General features: G+C 37.0%; 1 protein-coding gene across 6 annotated transcripts in view; it reads right to left on the bottom strand.

Moving 5' to 3' along the window:
* Nucleotides 1-25,620, bottom strand: part of Xrcc4 (X-ray repair cross complementing 4) — a 257,737-nt gene that overhangs the window by 174,617 nt on the left and 57,500 nt on the right. For 5 of the 6 annotated variants that reach the window (XM_052743627.1, XM_052743628.1, XM_052743626.1 and 2 more), the window contains one exon: nt 21,455-21,630. In XM_052743627.1, the coding sequence (XP_052599587.1) occupies nt 21,455-21,630 (176 nt within the window). Of the gene's footprint in view, nt 1-21,454; nt 21,631-24,561; nt 24,617-25,620 lie in introns of all 6 variants that reach the window. The other variant, XM_052743630.1, reaches the window with a different exon arrangement.

Raw genomic sequence — 25,620 nt, 5'->3', positions numbered from 1 at the left:
CCTTAACAAACCTTTATAGTTTCAGCTCCAGTTTGTATTTCTCACTTTTAGAGGTTAACTGTTCCATCAACTCCTGAGGCTTCCTGCTTGGAGATCAATTTGCACCTAAGAGCACTACGACCAGTTTTCCACAGGACTTACTGAGTTATAAGCATCCTCTACTATCCTTCCTAAGAGCACCGGGACCAGTTTTCTAGAGGACGTACTGAGTTATAAGCATCCTCTACTATTCTTAGCCTTCTGAATTTATAGTGACTTTCTGTCATGTCAACAGAAAACTCCATAAAACTATTAAAGCACCAGAAGCAGTCTTTAAAAACCAGGCATTTGTGATGGTTCATATTCCATATACCCAGTTTGTAAGGACTTCTGTCAAAAGGAGAATTGAATGGAAAAAAAATAAAGAACTGACATTAACTTAATTCTCTGAAATTTAAAAATAAAATAATATTCTTTCTCTTTTAATTGTGGATTTTAAAATTCTTATCATCTGTGCCAGCATGTGTTACACAAATTTTCTTTATAGTGAGTTCTCATTCTCCCTCCCTCCCCCCATATCTCCCTCTCTTCCTTCCACCCTCTCTCCATGAATTCAAAGATGATATACACAATCAAAGAAGAAATATGGCATTTTACTTATGGTTTTGAAAAACTGGCTTAACTATTGATTGTGATATGTAAATATAGGTAACATTTATTAGTTATAAGACAAGCTATAGTTATCAAGTGCATATTCATATCATAAAATGAAGCAGTAACCTCAGTACTTAAACATTGTGATCCATAGGGCAGGTATCACTGTCGCTGTCAAATGTAGAAAAAATACTCACTGAACGCAGGCTTAAAAGTTCCAATCATGACCGAAGTATTAGCCAGCTTATAGTCTACAGCAATACTATAAATTTGAAATAAACACATGATGTAATTTTTGAGGTACTGCACAATAGTAGAAATGATGGTGTTTGATCCAACTAATTTCGTAAGCCTTTACATTTTTATACTGTTTCTAAACGCTGGCTCATCTCTAACACAAACATTTCTGTTTTCCTTTAGATAGTTAACTTCAAAATGATTTCATCATTCTATGATAGTTTGTGTACTAATACAATGAGTTATAAAAAGCTGTCTTGAGAATACAAAATTTTCTACTTTGATCTTTCACTTGGTAAATGACAACCATTCAGAAGGTCCCTTGTGGAATATAGAGTTTCAACTTGTGTCTTCAGAGAAATGATTCAGTATATGTCACACATTTATATTTTTGAATTTATATTATAATGTAATTTAATGCCATTGGAAAGAAATTAACATAGCTCTATCTAAAATATGCAGCAACTAGGCTGAGATATTTTGTACATAATTATCCATTCAATTATATGAGATGTTTTAATTTGTTATTCTCATAATACATATTTTTTATGTATTATGACGGCAACGTTAGATGGCAACTTCACAAATGTATAACATCACTGTAAAATTATATATAATACAGTAATAATATTGTTTCTCATTACATATGAAATTAAGCAGCACTGCACATACTTTTACCAGGAAACTTATTTATTCTTCTGTAATCACTTTATCTTGCATGATTATATGGCTTCAAAACAAGAAAAGAATGAGTATTGTTTTCAAATAATTAAAAAATAACTCATTTTGTGATCAGAAAAGACGAAAAACTTAAAAATAACATGATATCTGCTGTTATTAACCTATAGCTCTTCTGAAAGAATGGATAAAACACTTCCTCAGATGGACACACAGTATATAAACCGTTCTTATGAGAACGTTTTCTTCATACACTATTAAATGATCAATTTGACATTAAGACAAGAACAACTGTAGAAGCAAAGAGAATGACTAAGAGAAATCTGAAGGCGCACAGCCACAATTAAGACGTAGGTCTCAACACAAAGAAACACTTTTCTAAGTGAAGCCTACGAAGGGATGAAGCAGTGTCCCTAGGATGCACAGACAGCCGCATCCCTACATCAGAATACTGGTCCAGACAGAGCACAGAGGGAAATCCCACAGGGGTCAGACTTGTGTTGGCAGAGAAATTGCTTTGATTAATGTCGGGTATTTTCAATGAAGTTTGTTATTCAAAAGGCAAAAAATGTATGGTATATTCCCGTTAGACTCTAAGAATCTGTATCTGTAAATGGATGATTTATCAAGACCTCATTTCCAACAAAATGTTATATTTCCTTTTGGAATTACCATCTACAAACCTCAAAATGAAAGTGATATATATATGTGTGTATATGTATATATGTATATATATATACACACACATATATATATATATACATATTCATTTCACAACTACTTTATCATTTACTACATTTTATACACTTGCATTTTTTTTTTTTTGGCAGCATTTGAGTTCTTATTTAATAGTTTACTGTCTCAACAATTCCTTGAGATAATCCAGGAAGGTAGTGTGTCATTAGATGGTACATCTAAAGGCTACACATGAGTTCTCAGCCCTTTACACCCAGCTGCTCTTCATGCCTTGTGTCTGGATGTTCTCTCCTCTCTTTTTTTTTTTTTTTTTTTTGTATTTTCACATTTTATTTTTTTTTTAATTTATTTTGCAATACAATTCAGTTCTACATATCAGCCACGGATTCCCTTGTTCCCCCCCTCCCGTCCCCCTCACCTTCCCCCCAACCCCCCCCCATTCCCATCTCCTCCAGGGCAAAGCCTTCCCCACAGACTGAGGTCAACCTGGTAGACTCAGTCCAGGTAGGTCTAGTCCCCTCCTCCCAGGCCGAGCCAAACAATCCTGCATAGGACCCAGGTTTCAAACAGCCAACTCATGCAATGAGCACAAGATCTGGTCCCACTGCCTGGATGCCTCCCAAACAGATCAAGCCAATCAGCTGTCTCATCCATTCAGAGGGCCTGATCCAGTGGGGACCCCTCAGCCATTGGTTCATAGTTCATGTGTTTCCATTCATTTGGCTATTTGTCCCTGTGCTTTATCCAACCTTGGTCTCAACAATTCTTGCTCATATAAACCCTCCTCATTCTCGCTAATTGGACTCCCAGAGATCCACCCAGGGCCTAGTCATGGCAGCCGTTAAAGGCTAGGCTCACAACCAAAAATATACACTTGCATTTTTAATTCACTAAGATTTGGTTCTTATGTGTGTAAATCTATAGAAAAAAAGGCAAAAAACAATGCTTAAAATAAAGTATCCTAGAAAATAGCTTATTAAAGTGATTTTTAAATTTTATGATCTTTTTAAAACAACATAGTTTCTGTTACTGAAATGAATATCAGATGAGAACTGTATAAATGTTTCTAAATAGTCTACATGTTGAAATTACTGGTATTATATCTCAATCATTTCTATTCTTATAGTTTTTACAGTGTTCTATATGTATGTTTTGACATGTTAGAAAAAAAAAAAAAGAAACTAAGATCATTTGGGGAACTGCCCCTGGTTTAGATTTTAAATAACTCTGGTATAGGCCAGTCAACAATGAATCTTCATTTTGGAATTAAATATAAACAAACAAAATATTGGGAGACTATTTCTGATAATAACTTTAATAAAATTGTAACATAACACTTAACTCACCAAATTGAGGACCACAGACAAGGAAACCATTTGAAAGATGCAGTGTGCTTATATTTTATAAGAATGTTAATTAAAATTAATTTAAATTTTAAATAAATCTTGTACTGAAATTTGTTATCTTAAAGATCTATATCTAATAAGATAAATAGCACAACACTACAAATTCCTCTTGGCCAGAAGATTATAAACTATACAAACATGGACCCTTCTGAATAGTTAGTAATCTTTATTATGTTGAGAGCAATTCCACACTTAGTAAACTGAAGAAATCCTTTGCACTCACTTATAGCTGTAAGAAAGAACAAAAAATTCTCCAAACTTTAGGATGTATTTTTTGTTAAAACACATCTTGAAGTGAATACAAATAACAACATTTTTCATTAACTATATTCCACTAATGCAAGAATGTGTATATGCACATGTGTGTATGTTGATATACATGTGAATGTTTATATATGTGTATATGCATGTATATGAATGGACAGATATGTGTATGTCTGTATATGTACATGCATATGCATAAATTTGTATTTGTGTATATTTATGTTTGTATGTACATATGAATATATATGTATGTGTACATGTGAGTGTTTATGTGTATGTGAATGTATGTTTTTATATGTATGTGTGTGTATGCTTGTGTTTCTGTATGCATGTGTATGTGCCAGTGTATGTGTGTAAGTATGTATATGTGAGTGTGCATGTGTTTCTGTATATAAGTGTAGGTGCTAGTGTATGTAAGTGCATATGTATGTGTCTGTGTTTATATGTGTGCATGTGTATGTCTGTGTATTTGAGTGTTCATATGTGTGTATGTGAGCTAGCAGTTAATGCCATAGGAAGTTAATATCCATGCAATGCAGTCTTACTGTACCAAATTTTCTGTAACAATTGAATCATTATTTCACTCGTGAGCAGGAATTTTTCCTTAACTGAACATTTCATCTTATTACATGGGAAACACTCTGCACTCAGAGACCTCTGCTATTATAATAATCTATCACCAGATCTCACAAATATATTATCATTCAAATCCTAAACTTCCAAGTCATGTTTAGGAAGCTTTAAACACCAAGAAACTTTATTTTGAGTGTTATGAATATTTACAATTTAAGAATATCCAAGAAGATTGTAACTGCTCTTTTATATTGTCATATTCTACTAAACCCAAACTATAAAAACAAATAATAAAAATAAAATGTCTTACAAATGAGTAAACTGTATGAAAATATATTTAAATGCTGTTCAAAATAATTACAAGGACATATGATAGAAAAATCAAAGTAAATATTATAATGTGACCATTATTCAAAAATTTAATTATCAAACTTCAAATTTGCATCAAGTTACTTTCAGTGTTTATTACTTGTTCTATCTCAGTAGCTCAAGCACTTAGAAAGATTCACTCCTAAGTAGCCACTTAGGCCAGGCATTAAATCACAGAGTGGGCAATATTTGCTTAGGTGGCAGCCATTTATCCAGAGCTCACTAATCCCTCACCCCTCTCTGTGGGTGGTCCATTCTGATGTCACAGCTGGCTTAAAGCACACTATACCAAACAAATTGTTACTGAAATAGTAAAAAGAAACAATGTGCCCCTTCTCACTATCCCAAACCCACAAAGAAAGGGCTGTCACATGGAAACCTACAAGGTAGTAGAGCTAGAGAGCAGTGTGGAGAGTCAATGAAACCATACATTTACAAAGCAGTTCTCAAAACAGCATCTGTGTAGCAAATACGATTTTAAATTGGAAATAAATGTTTCAAAACAGAATCTTCTTTGATCACTGCTTCAAAAGATGGAGAGGAGACCAATAACTACAATAAAATGTTAGTAATATTTGGATCTTTGTTGGGTTGAAATATATATTTGCTTTAATGTTAACTATAGTTATTATGCTAATATTAAATTATAACAAGGAATAAAAAATAGCATGTAATGATATATCTTTACATATATTTCCTAAATTTAAAAAAACTACTATATGCCAGAAATTAAAATGGCACACTTCATTATACTTCAGTCATTTGAAAAAAGCATTCTAAACTTGTTTATCTATGAAAATACCATATAAAGAAGAAACTTCTCTTATTTCAAGATCTATCACAAAGAACTATCAGTGGACTGATCCAAACATGCCCAAAGCTGATGGAACTGTTAAGAAATGATAATATGGCATTCTCTGGGAACCCATCCTTCCAGCTAGCGAGGAATCAAGCAATCTTGGGAAGTCCATCTGCCATACTGGCTAGAGAATCAGCCTTCATGAACTACCCCATCCCTTTGGTTCAACTGCCAACTTCCACAGGAACTCCTGGGGAACCAGCCCACCAAGCCAGCCAGGGAATCTAGTAGGGATCATCTCTCTCCCTTCTGTCCTCCAGTCCCTTAACCTTACCCTCATCTTTATAACAGACCACTTGCTGAGGCCTCTCCTTCCTTTCTACTTCCATTCCCAAGGGTCTATGCAGATCATGATGGCACACACAGTGTTCCTCCATACTGCAGAGACTCTGAACCACCACCTACCAGCACCCCTCAAGCCAACCCCATTCCTTAGTATCAGTTCCCAATACCTAATAACACTTCATACCCAGAACCCCCGAGTAGCCAGCCACACCTGGAAGGATCTCAGAAGCATGCTCTACCAAGAAATACACAACCACCAGACACTTCTTAGAAACAGAGAGGGCAGCAGAAACCAAGGGGACCAGATATCAGCTAGAAGTACAAACATCTCAAACCCAGATGCCTAGATGTTTCAAGCAATGGGCCCAAGAAGCAAGCTGGTGTAGCCATTTTAATGTCTGACGAAATAGACTTCAATCCAAAACTAATCAGAAGAGATAGGGAAGGACAGTACATACTTACATCAAAGAAAAAACTCATAACAAATATTTACAGAACATTTCACCCAAACACAAAAGAATATACCTTCTTCTCAGCAGGTCATGGGACATACCACAAAAACTGAACACATACTTAGACACACACAAAAAAAGGTTCAACAGATACAAGAAGATTGAAATAACACCGAGCAACCTATCTGACCATCATGGATTAAAGCTGGAAATCAACAATAAAAACAACAGAAAGCTCACAAACTCATGGACATTGAACAAGTCTCTACTAAGTAAAATATGGGTCATGATAGGAACTAAGAAGGAAATTAAAAACTTTCTAGAATTGAATAAAAATGAATACACAACACACTCAAACTCATGGAACACAATAAAGGCAGTTCTAAGTAGCAAGTTCATAGCACAAAGTTTCTACCCTAAAAAAATAAGATATTTCATACTATTAACAGCATGCATGAATGCTCTAGAACAAAGTGAAAGAAATCACACACAATTAAAAAAGTATTCTGTCACTGGAAACTATCTGAATCCATATTTTAAGTGACACTGGGTATAGAAAGTCCAACTTGGCAAGCAAACTCATGGAGAAATATTTACACTAACCAAGGATTTGTTAAAATAATTAAGCCAACAATTTCTCTAAGGGAAATTTCATGATGTCAACCTTTTCATCTGGCACTAAGTGTGGGGGGCATAGAGGTCTTTGTTCTCACAGACATGCACTAGAGAGGATCCTGGAATATTAAGCACACAGAGTTGTTCCTTCAAGGGAAGGAATGCAAAAAATGTTTTCTACCCAATGTGACCTTATATACTGAAAACTACTCCTTTAGAGGCATTCTAGAAACTGTGGCAGATCAGTCAGTTATTAGTCAAGAACAACAGCACCCACACTGGGCAATGTCTAGACGAGCCCCCCCCCCACTCCCTTACAAGGTGTTGGAGGCCAAAAGGATGCTTTAAAAATACTCATGTCTTAAATTGAACCGATGAAGATACTTCTTGTGGCACTGTGCAGCCTTATATTATCTCAGGACTCGCCAAAATCTGTGGGGAAGAGATGTATTACAACAAAAGCAAGAAGTACTTACTCCTGCTCCTGACAAATCATCTGATAATTATAATGCAAGAGAGCATGACCAGCCCCTAATGTGTGTCATGAAGGGCATTTTAAACAGCATTTAGAACTGCAAGGGGAATCTGACAGCCCCTGAATGGGGAAGAATTAAAACAGGTCCAACTCCTAGTACAGGACTATATGACCTAGTTACAAGTCAGTCCTTGAAATTCCTATATTTTTGTAATTGACAGAAGGCAAAGAATAAACTTCAACAGTTGCATAATGTCAGGGGCATAAATGCTACTGTGAAAACAAGCCTGTCAGCCAGGCCTCCCTCTGCTCCTAATATGATTCCTTAAGCACATTTCATTATTATACTTGACTTAAAAGATGGCTTTTTCTCTATCCCTTTACATCCTGATGATAAGGAACATTTTACATTCTCTGTTCCTACTTTAAACAATCAACAGCAAATGACTCGATATCAATGGAAAGTTCTACCACAAGAGATGAAAATAGCACCATTATATGTCAATATTATGTACACGAAGCACTTAATCCAGTGCTGACCAAATTTCCCAAAGTTTTGGTCTTTCCTTATATGGATGACATTTTCTTCTCCTACCCATCTAATGAATACTTAAATGAGTACTTAACTAAACTAAAGGGGCAAAATCTAAACATAGTTGTGGATAAAATACAAAAGTAATCACCTTATAATTAGTTAGAATATATTATTACTCAACAACAAATTTGCCATCATCTTCTCTGTGCAAAACTTCCCAAAAAAATGTACTTTCATTTCCTTAAAAACAAAACAAACAAACAAACAAAAAAACAAAACAAAAAACCAGGGCCATGTCAGTTAGGTATGTCCTACATATCTATTACTACTAAAGATTTAGCTTTGCTCTTTAATTTACTTTCTGGAGACTATCAGTTAAACTTTGTAAGACACATAACAGCCAAAGAGGAGTAAGTTACTAGTTCATTAAATAATGCTGCTGCTAAGATGGTAGCTCCTTAAATCAATCCTGTACTTCCTTATCAATTACTTACCCTTCCTTCCTCATCATCATCTATTGGAATTACATCTCAACAAGTAATGGTATAATGTCATAATGCTCTGTAATGATCTGAAACTCTTTATCTAAAGTAAATTATACACTTGATAAAGACACATCTTAAATAACTTACTGGCACAGAGCTTACAGAAATCACTGTGCCATTAAAAACACAGATTTATTATTTCTTCCACACTGATAATAATTGGCAGGTAACAATAGCATGTTACTCGGGATTAATGATCATTATCCTAAAGATCTTCTAAGGTTGTTTTTGAAGATACCCCATGGGTAGTTCCTAAAATTACATCTGAAAATCCTATAGAGATCATTTTTAATGCTTTTACAGATGGCTCTTCAAGTGGATAGGGAGCTTAGGTCTTATATATAAATTCCAAATCCTCCACAAAAAAGATTGTACTTACCCCTTGTTATACAGCTCAACAGTCTGAACTTGCTGTAATCAATCAGGTTTATTAGATGTTTCTCAGCATTATATATTTTAATTGACTCTACTATTGTGTTCAAATTGTTTCTCTTTTAGAAACTACAAGACTTAAACCGAACCCCACTACTAATGTTATTTCACAATTATTTCTCTCTTGAGATGTCTATCCGACAAGGAACTCAATCTTTTTTCATAACTCATATCATGGTCATTCTAACTCGCCATGTCAGTTAACATTCACTAATGTGCAAGCCGATACACTGGCCTCCTCCCCACCCCTAATACTTTCTTTTCAGGATGCTCAAAAATTTCATGAACTTCATCAAAAGGCAAAATTATTACAATCTCTTGACCTCATGACAAATCATTTGACCCTGTCCTTCATTTTCTTCTTTCACCCCACTGCCCTCTGCTGGGAGAATGAATCCTCAAGGGTGAAAATTTAATGCCATTTGGCAAATAGATATTACTCATCTTTCAGAATTTGGGCATTTTAAATTTGTTCATGTAATGGCTGATACTTTTTCTAACATGATTGATGTTTCTGCTCACAAGGGTTAAACCACCTCAAGATCAATATATTATGGAATGACACCATCAAATAAACAAGGAATTTTCAAAGTAAAAAGGGGGCATATACACCCACCAAAATTCCTGCATACTACGCTACTTTTAGCCATGCTTAATTTTTTCTTCACATTAAAGGATAATGCTTCTTCTGCTGTCCAAAAACAATTTGGAGACATGGCCTAAAATACATGTTCAATGAAAAGACCTAGAAACTAATCAATGGAAAGGGCCACATGTTCTTCTAGCATTAAGACAAGGTTATGCTTGTGTCCTTCCAGAAAATGAAAGAAGTCCCAGATGGCTCTTGCTGTGATGGACAATAAGAGGACAGCATCCTGGAGACCAGATGAAAATGAAGTGTCTGAGGATAGATGACAAACCCATCAAGGGAAGTCCCAAGGGGAAGAATAAGCTGATGGCTTGGGAAGATATCAAGACTTTAACTTTTCAAGCCAGGATCATGGGGAGACAACAAGAACACAAAACTACTGACCCCAAAATGATACTGTTTACTGACTATACTACATGTTAATTCTCAGGCTGTCAATACAGACTCTAAATGATTTCTGTCAGGGGGAGATAAAAGCTATGCCTGTAATATGAAACAGTAACATGTTGCCTTGCAACTCCAAGGATAGCTTTTATCCTTTGGGACTAGTTGTCTGGGCAAAAGATACTAAACAAATATTTAGTTACATGAATAGAAGATATTTTGGTTGTACTAATCTAGATGAACAATCCAAACGCTATACTACATATTTTAACATTTAAGTAATCTTCAGAAAGCTCCAATACTAGAAATTACAGTTGTATAGAGATGAAGAAAGGAATATCTGATGTATTGCTTACTAAAGTTGATTTTACAGAACCTAGAATAGCACTGTCTCTGACAATGGTTTAGAAAATAACCTCTGGCTTCATTTGACACATGGCAGTCAACAAGAACAATCTTTTTGTTAGCAGAGAAAACCCATCTATTCCTAGACTCTTAAAAAAAAACTTATATAGCATAAGCATTGCTCATATGTGTTGTATACCAATAACAGGATGGAGTAGAGCCCACCATACCCATACTCATAGGGCTTTCTCTGATACTCCTGTCAATGATGATTTTTGGTTTTGTCTTTTTTAAATGATACTGTTTATAATTCAAATGTAATTATAGCCCTCCTTACTACAGTTCCAACTCCAATCACATACTTCTGTCTGGTAAACAACTGCTTTGGGAGTGGACCCTGTTTTGGTTTGTTTTCAAAAATGCTACCTACACTGTCATTCCTGCAGGTTATAAAGGCTTATGTGGGATAGGCCACATTACATCCATTTTGCTCAGTGAATCCTTAAAATTTATCAATAGAATTAAGAGTGCTCTCCCTGCAAATTGTGATGATTCTTTGCATCTATTGGATACTTTAATGGTTGCTGCCACAATGGCTTTTTTTTTTTAACCAGTCCCAGGAGTGATTACCTGAATACAAAAAGAAATTTCAAAAGTGGCCTGTATGATTAGTAAAACTACTACTAATACTACAGCAAAAACAATAACAGAATGAATCAAGAAGGACAATCTGAGAAGCAAAGTTTCACAGAAATAGATAGATACACTAAAGATGATTTCCAGCTAAGCATAATCTTGGTTGTCAACAATTTCCTGGTATGTGTTGCTTTAATGTGTCAGATGTCTTTAAGACTATTGATGGTCAAATTAATGATTTGAATAAAGACATAAACAAAATTTCTTAAGTGACCTTGAGTGGCCACCATGGTTAAGATGGCTTTCCCCTTTCTTTAGTCCTCTACTAGATAGTCTTATAATTCTGTTATGCTTGCCTGCATTAGTTAGACTAGCCATGCAGGCAATGCATTCAACTGTGGTCTCTAAAACAGACACAATTTTCTCTTTAAAAAAAAATAAGAATGGGAGAGACGTAGGGGCATGGAGATCTTCATGCTCATAGACATCACTAGGGGAACATGGAACGTTAAGCATACAGGGTTGTTCCTTCAAGGGGAGAAATGCAAAACCAGTTTTCTGCCCGGAAGGTTGGGACAGATGTGCTTTCTAGTTTGGTGACCTTTGCGCAATCTGTGTGGCTGGAACTTTCCAGTATTTGACCCTCCTCCAGACCCTTCTTGGAAACGTGTTTTTCTCAATTTATAGAGCCTATCTTTATGGAAGGTGATACATGTATTTTATAAAAAAGTATCATGAAGTCACATGTGATCTATAGTTTACTTTCTTCCTTAAAGCATTTAGATATGTTTTGTTGTGCTGAGTTTAAATACTCCTAAAATAAACAACTCGGAGTCACACTCCCCAAGTTTGAACCAACATTGGCTTATTGAGTCATGTTACACCAAACTGCCTTCTTCTTTCCTATGGTTTATCTCTCTGCTGCCTGTGAAGGTTGCAGAGACTACTACAATTTAGAAAATAAAAATAAGATCACACATGGAATCTAAACAGCAATTTAAAAATCACTGTTTTCAAACAATTTACAACGGAAATTGAGATGTCATCCATACATTTGCAGTCTACAGAATAAGTTCATTTTATTGATAAGAACGAAACAATACTTTCCTTAAAAGAAAAGAGGTTGACTCTAAGAGTACTTCAAAGACGGAGACTTGCCCACAATAGCATGTTGAGCACATATATAAGCTCAAGTTCTCTTCCACTATGGTTTTGATTGACTGTCACTCATTTACCTAAGGCCCTTCTCATTTTATGGGTAGAATATCATAAATGCAATAGAGCTTAAAAAAAAATCAACTAAAGGCAGGCCAAACCAGCCTACTTACCCCCAGACTTCTCCTATTTACTCAATTCCGTCCCCACAGACCCAAACCATCACCCCTTCCCCCCTGCCTCCACCCACTCACTCCCATTGCTGTGTCCAAGCCCCCAACTCTGGTGGTTATCCCCTGCTCAAGTGCAGGTCAAGCCAGCCATAAGAACAGGAAGGCCACCTGCCCATGGGACTTCCCTATTCCCTTGATTCCCACAGACCCAATCCTATGCCATCCCTCCTCCACCATCCATACTCCATCTCCTTGTCCCCAGCCTCCAACTAGGGAGGACATCCCCTGTGCAAGTGCACGTCACACAAGCCACAAGAGCAGGTAGACTAACTCAGGTGGAGATTCACTGCTGGACCAGAGGCCAAACTAGTCACCAGAACTCCAGATAGGACCACCCTCACATGGACCCCACCCCATTCTCTCGGTGCCTCCATGTCCCTATCCCCAGTACCCCTCCCTATCACCATGTCCCAGCCCCCAACTTAATGGAGACTCCCTGCTCCCTGCTTCACAAGAGGCCATGCTGTAAGAAGTCCAGCCCCAAACCCAGGCAGAGAACCCCTGCTCAACTACAGGCCACACATATCAGAAGACCAGAGAGGAAACAGAAACCAAGCAACAAAACACCCACACAACAAAGACAAACTCAGAAATCAGCACCTAGACCTATAATCACACAACCCTGATGCCTAAACTCCAGCATAAGAACAAAATCAACAATAGTCAGGGTAATATGTCACCACCAGAGCCCAGCTATCCTACTACAAATAGCCCTGAATATTCCAAAATAGCTGAAGCACAAGAAAAAGACCTTAAAACCAAACTTAGGAAGATTATAGAGGTCCTTAAAGAGGAAGTAAATAAACCCCTTAAAGAAAGTGAGAAAAAGGCAAACAAAAAATGGAATTAAAAATTAAGTAATTGAAAAAATTACTTAAAGAAAGCCACGAAAGAAAAGAAAAACAAACAGTTGAAGGAAATGAATAAAACTGTTCACAACCTAAAATTTAAATAGAAGCATTAAAGAAAGCACAAAGAGAGGGAATTCTGGAATTGAAAAACCTAGGTACATGAACAAGAACCTAGAAGAAAGCTTAATCAACGGAATACAAGAGCTGAAAGATACGATAAAGACAATGTTAAATCTAAAAAATCCCTGATACAATACATCCAAGAAATCTGGGAAACTATGAAAAGGCCAAAACTAAGAATAATAGGAATGGGAAAAGGAGAAGAAACTCAGCTCAAAGGCCCAGAAAATATTTTCAACAAAGTCATACCAAAAAACTTCCCTAACCTAAAAAAAGGAGCTGCCTGTAAAGGTACAAGAAGGATACAGAACACCAAACAGATGGGACCAGAAAAGAAAGTCCCCTTGCCACATAATAATCAAAACGCTGAACACACAGAAAAAAGAAAGAATATTAAAAGCTGCAGGGGGAAAAAGAACAAGTAACATATAAAGACAGACTTATTAGAATTACATCTGACTTCTCAATGGAGAATCTACAAGTCAGACAGGCTTAGACAGATGGAGAATCTACAAGTCAGATGGGCTTAGACAGATGTCTTGCACACTCTAAGAGAGCACAGGTGTCAGCCCAGACTTCTATGCCCAGCAAAACTTTCAATCATCATAGGCAGAGAAAACAAAATATTCCATGATAAAGTTAAATTTAAACAATATCTATCTACAAATTCAGCCCTATACAAAATAATAGAAGAAAAACCCCAACCCAAGGAGATTAACCACATCCAGGAAAACACAGAAAATAAATAATACCACACCAGCAAAACCAAAAGAAAGGGAGTATACACACACACACACACACACACACACACTACCACCACCACAACCACCACCACCACCACCAACAACAACAACAGCAAAATAATAGGAAATAACCATCATTGGTCACTGGTATCTCTCAATGTCAATGGACTCAACTTCATAATAAAAACACACAGACTAACAGAATGGATATGAAAACAGGATCCATCCTTCGCTGCACACAAGAAACACACCTCAATATCAACGATAGATATTACCTCAGAGTAAAAGGTTAGAAAAAGATTTTCTAAGCAAATGGAACTAAGAAACAAGCCATTCTCATATCTAACAATATAGACTTAAAATCAAAATTAATCAAAAGAGAGAGGAAGAACACTTCATACTCATTAAAGGAAAAATCCACCAAGGTGACATCAAAGTACCATTATTTGCAGAGGATATTATAGTATATATAGAAAACCCCAAAACTATACCAGGGAACTCCTACAGCTGATAAACACCTTCAGTGGAGTAGCTAGATACAAGATTAACTTAGAAGACATTCAGTAGCCCTCCTATACACAAAGGACAAACAGACTGAGAAGGAAAAATAATACCCTTCACAATAGACACAAACAATATGAAATAGGTTGGGGTAACCCTAGCCAATAAAGTAAAAGGCTTGTGTGACAAAAACTTCAAATCTTTGAAGAAAAAAAATTGAAGAAGACATCAGAAGATGGAAAGATCTCACATGCTCATGGATCAGTAGGATTAACATAGTAATAATGGCCATCTCACCAAAAGCAATCTAGAGATACAATACAATCCCCATCAAAATTCCAATACCATTCTTTACAGATATTCAAAGAACAATACTCAAATTCATATGAAAAAAACAAAAGAAAGAAAAAAAGAAAGAAAGAAAGGAAGGAAGGAAGGAAGGAAGGAAGGGAGAGAGAGAGAGAAAGAGAGAAGGAAGGAAGGAAGGAAGGAAATAAATAAGGGTAGCTAAAACAATCCTGTACTATAAAAGAACTGCAGGGGGTATTACCATCCCTATTTCAAGCTGTACTACAGAGCTATAGAAATAAAAACAACATTGTTTTGGCATAAGAACAGACATGTTGATCAATGGCATTGAATTGAAGACCCATATATAAATCTATACACCTATGGATACCTGATTTTTGATAATGAAGCCAGAAATATGCAATGAAAAAGAGAAAGCATCTTCAACAAATGGTGCTAGTCTAACTGGATGTCAGCATGTAGAATACTGCAAATAGATCCATATCTATCACCCTGCAAAAAACTTAAATCCAAGTGGATCAAAGATCTCAGCATAAAATCAGATACACTGAACATAAAAGAGGAGAAAGTGGGGAATAGCCTTGACACATTGGCACAGGAGATAACTTCCTGAACAGAATACTAATAGCAAAGGCATCAAGATCAACAATTAACAAATGGGACCTCATGAAATTGAAAACCTTCTGTAAGTCAAAGGACACTGTCAATAGGACAAATAGCAGCCTACAGAATGGGAAAAGATTCTCATCAACTTCATGTCTGACAGAGGGCTAATATCCAAACTATATTAAAAAAAAAAACTCAAGAATTAGACATTAACAAACCAGGTAATCCAATTTAAAAAATGGGGTACAGATCTAAACAGAGACTTCTCAAGAGATTTAAACAGGAATCTCAAATGGCTGAGAAACACTTAAAGAAATGTTCAACATCCTTAGCCATGAAGGAAATGGAAAAGAAAACTATTTTGAGATTCCATCTTACAACTGTCAGAATGGCTAAGATCAAAAACACAAGTGCCAGCTCATGCTGACAAGGATGTGGAACAAGAGGAACATTCCTCCATTGCTGGTGGGAATGTAAACTTGTAGAGTCACTATAGAAATCATTATCATGGTTCCTCAGAAAATTGGAAATTGATCTATCTCAAAATACAACTACACCACTCTTAGGTATATGCCCATAGGCTGTTCCATCCTATCACAAGGACACTTACTCAACTATGTTCATAGTGGCTTTATTCATAATAGCCAGAAACTGGAAACAACCTAGATGGCACTCAACTGAAATATTAATAAAGAAAATGTGGTACATTTACACAATGGAGTATTACTCAATTGTTTAAAAAATGACATCATGAAATTAGCAGGAAAATGAATAGAATTAGAAAAAAAAATACTGAGTGAGTTAGCCCAGACCCAGAAAGACAAACACTGTATGTACTCACTTATAGGTAGATATTAGCTGTTAAGTAAAGAATAATCAGTCTACGATCCACAGACCCAGAGAGGCTAAGTAACAAGAAGGGCTCAAGGCAGGACACATGGATCCCTAGGAAGGAGAAGTAGAATAGATTTTGCTGGTGGACTTTGGAGTTGGTAGAAATGGGAACAGGGAATGGAATCAGGTGAGGGTATGGGTGTAAAGAAAAAATAAGGCAAGAAATGACTGGAATTGGAGGGCATTTGAGAGTCGATGTGTAAACCTAGTGCAGTGGAAACTCCCAGGAAATTATGAGGGTGACCCTAGAAAGGACTCCTAGTAATGGAGACTACAGAATCTGAACCAGCCATCTCCTGTAACCAGGCAAGGCTTCCAGTAGTGGGTCTGGGACGCATCAACCCAGTCACAAAACCTTCGACCTACAATTTGTCCTGCCTGCAAGATATGCTGAGGTAATGGTTGTGCACAACTGTGAGAGTGGCCAACCAATGATGGCCAGGTACTAGAGGCTGGATGGCCCACAGACCTAGAATAGAACCAAACAAGACTGGCAAAAAAAAAAAAAAAAAAAAAAACAAAAAAACAATGAAATGATTCCTAATATGCTATACTCATAGATTGGTGCCTAGCCCAATTGTCATCAGAGAGGCTTCATCCAGCAATTGATGAGAGCAGATGCAGAAACTGATGGTCAAACATTAGGTGGAGCATGGGGAACCCCACAGAAGATGGGGAGGAAGAAGAGTGGGAACAAGAGGGGTCAAGAACACCATAAGAACAAGGCCCACAGAATCAACTAAGCAAGGTTCACAGGGGCTCACAGGACTAAAACAGCAATCACAGAGCTTGCGTGGGTCTGTACTACATCTTCAGCATTTATGTCATGGTTGCTAGCCTGGTGTTCTTGTGGGCCTCCTAACAGTAGGAATTGGGGTGTCTCTCACTCTTTTGCCTGCTCTTGGGATCCGTGACCTCCTACTGGGTTGCCTCATCTAGTCTTGACATGAAGGTTTGTGCCGAGTCTTACTGTAACTTGTTATGCCATATTCAGTTGATAACCCTGGGAGGCCTGCTCTTTTCTGAAGGGAAACAGAGGAGGAGTAGATCTGGGAGAGAAGGGAGATGGAGGTGGGGACTAGGATTGGAGAGGATAAGAGAGGAAACTGCTATTGGGATGTACTGTGTGAGAGAAGAATTATTTAAAAGTACATTTAGTTGTGATTTATTTCCAAAAAAAAAAATCTACTCAAAGCAAAGTAATAGTACCATGTCAAAATGACCCAGTGTCTACCACAAAATCAGCATGAAGTGTAAAAAGTTGAAGGAATAATCTGGCAGAGGCACGTTTTGTAAAGATAACAGCATGATCAACTCCCAATGCTGACACCAGAGTGCACATCAGCTTGCTGTTATAGAGTTCTTAGTGGTGAGGTTCATACTATGGAGAAATGGTATTAGTGTCTAGCTGGTCATGTAATATTTATTCCAGTGAGTATTAAAATTAAATAAAAATACTTACTTGTTAAGAAAACATAATCTGAATATACCCATATTTAAGGAATTACTTATAAATTCAAAGCTAATCTCATAAAAACTATGAACCCATTCTTTCCTAAAACCCAAACATCACCAAACAAATTATGTATCTAAGTATCTCCTTACTACACTGGAAATTGAAAATTCTAATACTCAGGAAAAAATATGAGTAAATCTTTCTTTAAAAGGGTCCTTTTAGATGGAAATATTAATAGTATTTTCCTATTTTTAAAGGGGGAAGTAAAAATATAAATTTCATACAACCTTTACATAATTCATATATTCCAAATTACCCAGTTGTACAAAGATCCTAAAAACACCATTTGGCACATGAAACTTTTGAATGATGGCAAGAAATGCCTCAAACTGTGACTGCCAGGGGGGCAGTCTGGAAGCAAATGCACTTGGGACTCACGAAGGTCCCTTTGCCATGGGAACAGGATTATGTGAAAACACAACAGAATTGAGTACAGCTTTCTGAATTGAATCTGTACATTCTTTCCCATTTTTCTAAGTTGAGGAGCTTTTTTTTTTTTTTGGCAATTGTCAGTTCTCTGTGTCACTGAGGAAACCATCACAAACCCTCTACAATGTGTGGGTCATCCCAGTGCAATGAGCCTTAGAGTGTTCTGCCACGTGGGCAACTGTCAGCACAGTTGGGCCAGCAGATGAATTTATAAGACGGTATCACTCTGAAATCAGTCTGCAGAAACACATGGCATACTAGGAGATTCCCAAGGAGGTTTGACTGAATAAGCTTGTCAATGTTTCAAACTGCATCCTTAGCTGACCTTAGCACAGAAAGTTTTACCTCATTTAAATATCTAAAAATCTCTCTCAAGCAAGCCAGGCATGAATAAATGTATGGACAAATAAACAATGAATAAATGACAGGACAGCCATTTAAACTGCAGTGTGACGGTTGAAGGCAGTCTGTTGAGGAACTCAACACTCTTCTGAATTCCTGGGTATTTTTATGCTGTTTAATCACTATTAAAAATCAGCTGAAGCCAGGCATGGTGGTGCTCACCTTTAATCCCACCACTTAGGAGGCAGAAGCAGGTGGTTCGCTGTGAGTTTAAGGCCAGCCTGGACTACAGAGTGAGTTCCAGGACAGCCAGGGATATTACAAAAAGAAAAACCAAAACTAAAAACAAAAACAAAGCAAACAAAACATCAGTTGAAAAGATAGTGCTCAAGGCCTTGGGTTTGATAAAGAGTGATTAATTTCAGGATGGAAAACAAGGCATTTTCAGGATTACTGCTGTCTTCAATCCTTATACACAGCAAGCAAACAGTAAATGACGAAAGTCATGAGGAATGAAAGGCTTTACTTCAGAGAATCAGCAAAACCTGACTCACTACCAAGCAGCCAGGGCAAGTCCTCCAGCTCAGCATCTGCTGAACCCCAGCCTCTCACCATAGCACAGGTACCAAAAGCTTCTCACAAGCTTGGCATACATCATCACAGAATAACACTACTTGTTTAAAACAAACGCCTGTTGAATAGGAAATACTATTCCTCTAAATTTGCTCTATTCCTATTCCACTTCTTAATACAAGAAGAAACAGGCAGCAGTTTTAATATGTTTAGAATCATCTGATTGAGCTTGAACCACAGAAAAAAACACAATTAATAAAACTGTAGCTGTCAGTTCAGATCTCCTTCACCTATTTTTAAGTAATTATTTTAATAATTGTAACATAATGAAAAATATGAATTGAATTGACAGCTAATGTGAATAGGTATCTTCTAAACTGAAATTACAGAAGCCATTCATTCTACATTATTCCCCACAATAACATTTATTTGAAAATAATAATTTTATTTATTTCTTCAGATAGTTTTCAGATTGATAAAAATCTCCTTTACTCTTCTGAGTTTAAAACGTTGCTTTACAAGTATTTAAAAATTAGATTTAGCTAAAAAAAAAAAAAAAACCACCAAATCCTTCAGCACTATCAATGAACATAATGAAGTAAGTTTCCCCTTTCTTAAGATCTCATATGATTAATAAACCAACAGTGACAGCCAATTCAATGTCTAATTAATTTGGGTAAGATGTAAAGATAGTAAGCACAGCCTTTAACAAAGCAGCCAGAACCTTAGTCAGAACTGTGCAGAAAGTGAGCCAACCAGCAGCTGCATGTGTCTAGAGGGCATGTGATCTCTGGAAATTTGGACACATAGTTACCTCTACTCCATTATTTTTAAGTATGACAATATAGATAATGTTTCCTTAGTTATTAATTATATGTATGTATATATATATGTGTTTGTGTGTATATATATATATATATATATATATATGTATTACTACACTTAACTATGTTGTTTTAAAATTTCAAATATAAGGGTCTGAAGACATGACTCAGTGATTAAAAGCACTGGCTGCTCTTCCAGAAGACTCAGGTTCAATTCCCAGCACCCACATGGCAGCTCACAATTGTCTATAATTCCAGTTCCAGGGGATCTGAAACCCTGACACAGACACACATGCAGGCAAAGTACCAAGACACATAAAATAAAAAATTAAAAAGCATTAAAACAATGATAATAAAATAAATTTTCAAATATACTCTAAGAAAACAAATCAGTTATTAAATAGCCAAAGGTAAATTCATTGCTTTCTTTCTAAAATTCTATATTTTCCCATATTTATTTTGAGCAAACAAGGCTGCAATGGTCTAAAACTCTTTATCTCAATATTTCAAAACTGTTCATTTAAAATGATTTAAATATTGAAGAGTAAATACATTCCCTGATATTTCCTTTCCAGTGTATAAGAAGAACTATGTCGGCCGGGCGGTGGTGGCACATGCCTTTAATCCCAGCACTCGGGAGGCAGAGGCAGGTGGATCTTTGTGAGTTCAAGGCCAGCCTGGTCTACAGAGCGAGATCCAGGGAAGGCACAAAGCTACCCAGAGAAACCCTATCTTGAAAAACCAAAAAAAAAAAAAAAAAAAAGAACTATGTCATAAACTTGAAGTGTGAAGCTTGTGAGCTGCTGAGATGGCTCTGTGGGTAAAAGAACTTGCTGACAAAGCCAAGGCCTGAGTTCATCCCCAGAGCCTTGTGAAAGGAGAGAACTGACTCCTGAAAATTGTCCTCTGACTCTCACATGTGTGATGCAGTACATACACACACACAGAAACACATACTCAAGCACACACACATACACATGGACACTCATGTACTCACATGCACACAAACACACGGACACTCATGTACACATATGCACACACACATATACACACACACTCACGTACACATATGCACACATGCACACACAGATGCATGCACACATATAGAAATCACACACACAGAAACACATTTTACATATATGATTTCTTTTTTTAATTGAAGTATATTAACGAGGATACTAAATAATTTCTTGGTATTCATTTGAGAAGTGCTCCAAGAATCATAGCCTTGCTACTTAAATGTGAAACAAAATTCATCAATAAAAACAAACTGTGGAAAGGTTTACTTACTGAGACATCTTTCAGTTCTTTCTCAAGGGAGAAATGGCAGGACTCTTTAGAAAAGATGAACCTGTAGGTGTCTGCTGTTCCTGATCCTGACATCAATGCTTTTCTCAGTTCCTCAACATATTTTTCTTTCTCCATAGCCATGTCATCAGCTTCTTGGGAAATCTCCGATTCAGAAACTATGCGAAAGATTAATAAAAGTGATGAAATAAAAAGTTTCTATTAGCAAATATGTATTTAGCTGTTACTACTACTTTATCAAATATAACAGGAATTTGAAAAAAATAATATTAAAGTCAAAATGTTTCCCTGTGGCTTTTTTAAGTCCCTCTAGTGCTATTCACCCCTTTCCTCTCTCTCCTGTCCCTCATTCTCTCCCTTCCCTAGTGAACCAACTCTGCATTTCCCCTTGGCCCTTTGGAAGCACTCATGTCCTTCAATCTCATCTCCTAAGCTCTTTCTCTTCCTCTCCCATCATTACACCCTATACTTTCCCAACTTCTGTAGTTATGCCAGTGTAGGTACTCAAATCCAAGTATCCAGCACTAGGAACCGTGTGTGTGTGTGTGTGTGTGTGTGTGTGTGTGTGTGTGTGTGTGTGTTTAATGGATGCATGCCACATGGGTGATAATGCTCCCTGCAGGAACCATAGATTACTTAACCAATGTACCAGGCAAGGGAAACATACAAGCTGTTGGACAATGGTCCTAGAGAGCCACCAAACAATATGAGATCCTTCCATTGGCCTTGGCTACACCTCTACAACTTCAGAGGAAGATACTATTTCTAAGACAGCATACACTTCCAACACAGACCTGGAGGAACTGGCCCAGTACTGACCTCGAAGCTTCCCCTCTGTGATTAGCACTCATGGTATCAGAAAGTACCATGCACTCTGACAACAGACAAATGTAATCAATAGTTCTACACAACTAAAAAGCCTGCAAAGCAAAACAATAATTGGCCTGCCAAAATAACCCTAAAGGTGCAACAGTGCCATTTTTATCATGGGGATAACCAATAGCCATCTAATTAGATTTAAGCTGTACTCAGTAGGAAAGAACTGATGCCTGGTACTGTAAAACGGCCAATTATCAATGCCTGGCAAAGACACAAGCCCTAGGGTAGGACCAACCACTACTGTTTTCCTAAATCAATACAGCTTCTAACTGTACATGAAATGCCTTTTCTTATTCCCAAAGATGAGTACAGTTCTCAGTCCCCGCCAAAGAAGCTTGGTTTTGAAGTGAACAGTGGCTACTACAAAGATCCACAACTAGCAAAGCTGCAGAGAATGAGTGTCTTCAGGGTCCTCAGCCCCAAGTGGTACATCTACAGCAGGAAACACCAAGAATGAAAGGGAAAAGACTGAGAGAGAACAGATACTGGGATATCTGCTATGAGAAGACCTTCCAGACAAAAATATGGCAGCCTAAATAAAATCTGAATAATGACCACGCCAATTGTACTCTGGGCAGTATCAGTCTTAAGTAAAGACTGATGCTTGCCTTTCTTTGAGTCCCTGTAGGATTTACCAGTTCTGGAGTTACTTTTACATTTTTCTTTATATGCTTTTTTTTATATATAAGTAAGAGCTAAATTTTCAACCATCATCTATAAAAAAAACAAGGTTAGAGATGTAAACTTCAACAACCCATTCATTCTGTGCAGGTGCATGTGCCTTATGCACATGTGAGGCCACCAGGTACACCTGCTGTCCTCATCATTCTCCAGCTAGTCTCTGAGACAGGCTCTATCACTGAACCTATAGCTCACCATTTAGGCCTGACTCACAAAAAATCCTCTTGTCTATTGCCGAGTATTGGGGTTACCGATGTGTGAGGCTACACACGGATTTTCCACATGGGTGATAAGGCCCATGCCTCAAGTCCTCATGAGAAAGCAACAGGTACTTTACCTGTTGACGCAGGTCCCAGGGCTGAGGGAAGTGTTTTTTAAACGGTTTCCTTGATGATATTTTGTTTTTGTACTCTTAACAAATAAAATTTGCCTGAATATCAGAGGACAGAGCCAGCCACTAGATTAAACATAGAGGTCAGGCAGTGGTGACACACACCTTTAATCCTAGCACACAGAAGGCAGAGATCCGTCTAGATCTCTGTGAGTTCAAAGCCACCCTGGACTATATGAGATTAATCCAGTTTAAAAGAGAAACAGAGCCAGGCAGTGGTGGCACACACCCTTAATCCCAGCACTTGTGATCTCATGCCTTTGCTCCCAGTATTTGAAGCACACATACCATTAATCCCAGCACTAGGAAACTTGAGAGAGGAAACGATATGGCTGGGCAGAGAAAGGCATATAAGGCGGGAGGAGACAGAAACTCAGTCTTTTTGGCTGAGGACTCGGGGGCATTCACTCTGAGGATTCATGGAGACAGGATCTTCCCCTTTCAGCTGAGGAGTAAGTGAGGTGAGAAGTGGCTTGGCTTGTTTCCTCTGATCTTTCAGCATTTACCGCAATATCTGGCTCTGGGTTTTATTATAAGACCAATACATTCATGCAACAAGTTTCATTAACAGAAAAATACTTTCAGTTGTTTCTCATAATGCCTGGTATAATTCTAGTGACTTAAGAGTCCTAGAGATTCAACTTCTGCCCACTCAGGCATCATAATTATAGTCACATTTATGTCTAGTTCTGATACTCTTTTTCAAGATTTATTTTTATTTGTGTGTGTGCATGTGTATAAGCTACAATTTGCAAGTATCCATTTGGAAACTGCCTTAGCCTTATAAATGCAAGAAATAAATCTGTGTGCCAATATACCCAGCCTTCAATCTGTTGTAATGTTTTAATTAATATATTCTGAAGTTAAAATACAATTACATTATGCACTTCCTTCCCCTTCCTCTCTCCAACACCTCCCATATACCCCCTTCTCTCAAATTCATAGCCTCGTTTTCTTTAATTGCTGTCACACGCACACACACACACACACACACACACACACACACACACACACGAGCGCACATTCGAGCACTTTTAAATATATAAATACAAGTTCTTCAGTCTGTATAATGTTATTTGCATGTAAATGATTTTAGGGCTGGCTACTCAGTATTACATAACCAAATGCAGTGATATACCTCGAGGAGCGAATTTCCTGCTCTCATCATTTCTTAGCTGCCTGTAGTTCTTCATCTAGGATTGAGAGCCAGTGGAACTTGTTAAGTTTAATACGATTACATGAAAACATAAAGGAGAAAAATAAAAACCATGCAGCAAAAACATATTAAGTTAAAAATATTCTAAGGATTGTCATCTCAACAAATAGTGCTTAGGAAACCTGACATTCAGAGGTATAAATGTGAAACTAGATTCCTCTCTCTCTCTCCCAACAAAGATATATTCAAAATGGAATAAAAAAAAATGAAACTGCTAGAAGAATGTATAGAGAAAACACTTCAAATTAGAGGCTTAAAAAACAGGGCTCCAAAGGCTCAAGACACAACTGCAAGAATTGGGAGGAAGTACACAAAATTACAAAGCTACATAGAAAAGAAATGGTCAGAAAATTTGGGAGAATGAGAGAAAGTTTTGCAAGAAATTCATCTCACAGAGAATTAGTATCCAGAAAATACAATAAACTAAAAAAAATCAACACTGAAATAATAACCTAATCAATGTGCAAACGAGCTGGACAATACTCATGTAAACTAATGAGAGAAAATGCTCAATTCTTATTCATAAAGGTAATTAAAATCAAAACTACCATTAATTTCTACCCCATAGTCAGAATGGCTAGCATCAAGAAGACAAAAACAACAAAAGTTGGTGGAGATGCAGCAAACGGAAAGTGTCCACGGTAGTCTGCCCAGTACCTAGCATGCATATGCTGCATACTAACTAGACTCAGGAAATTATTGATAATGATAATAAAAAAGGCCATAAGAGGAGAGGGGATTGGGCTATAGATTACCATTCAAATTTGGACAGAGGTAGTTGGGAAAATGAATGATCAAAATATACTTGTAAGTTATGAAATTTTCAAAAACATTGATTAAAATTAAAAAAAAAGAAACCTTTAAACACTGTTGGAAGGACGGTAAATTAGCAAGTCCCCTCTGGAATTCAGTAAAAAACTTCCCCCAAAACTCCAAATAGAATAGATCATTTTATAGCACTCTTAGGTAAAAATGAAAACG

Source organism: Peromyscus californicus, unplaced genomic scaffold (assembly GCF_007827085.1).
Source record: "Peromyscus californicus insignis strain IS unplaced genomic scaffold, ASM782708v3 Scaffold_18__1_contigs__length_77618521, whole genome shotgun sequence".
NCBI lineage: Eukaryota > Metazoa > Chordata > Mammalia > Rodentia > Cricetidae > Peromyscus > Peromyscus californicus.
The sequence above is the reverse complement of the archived record's forward strand: the minus strand, read 5'-3'. Positions and strand labels throughout refer to the sequence as shown.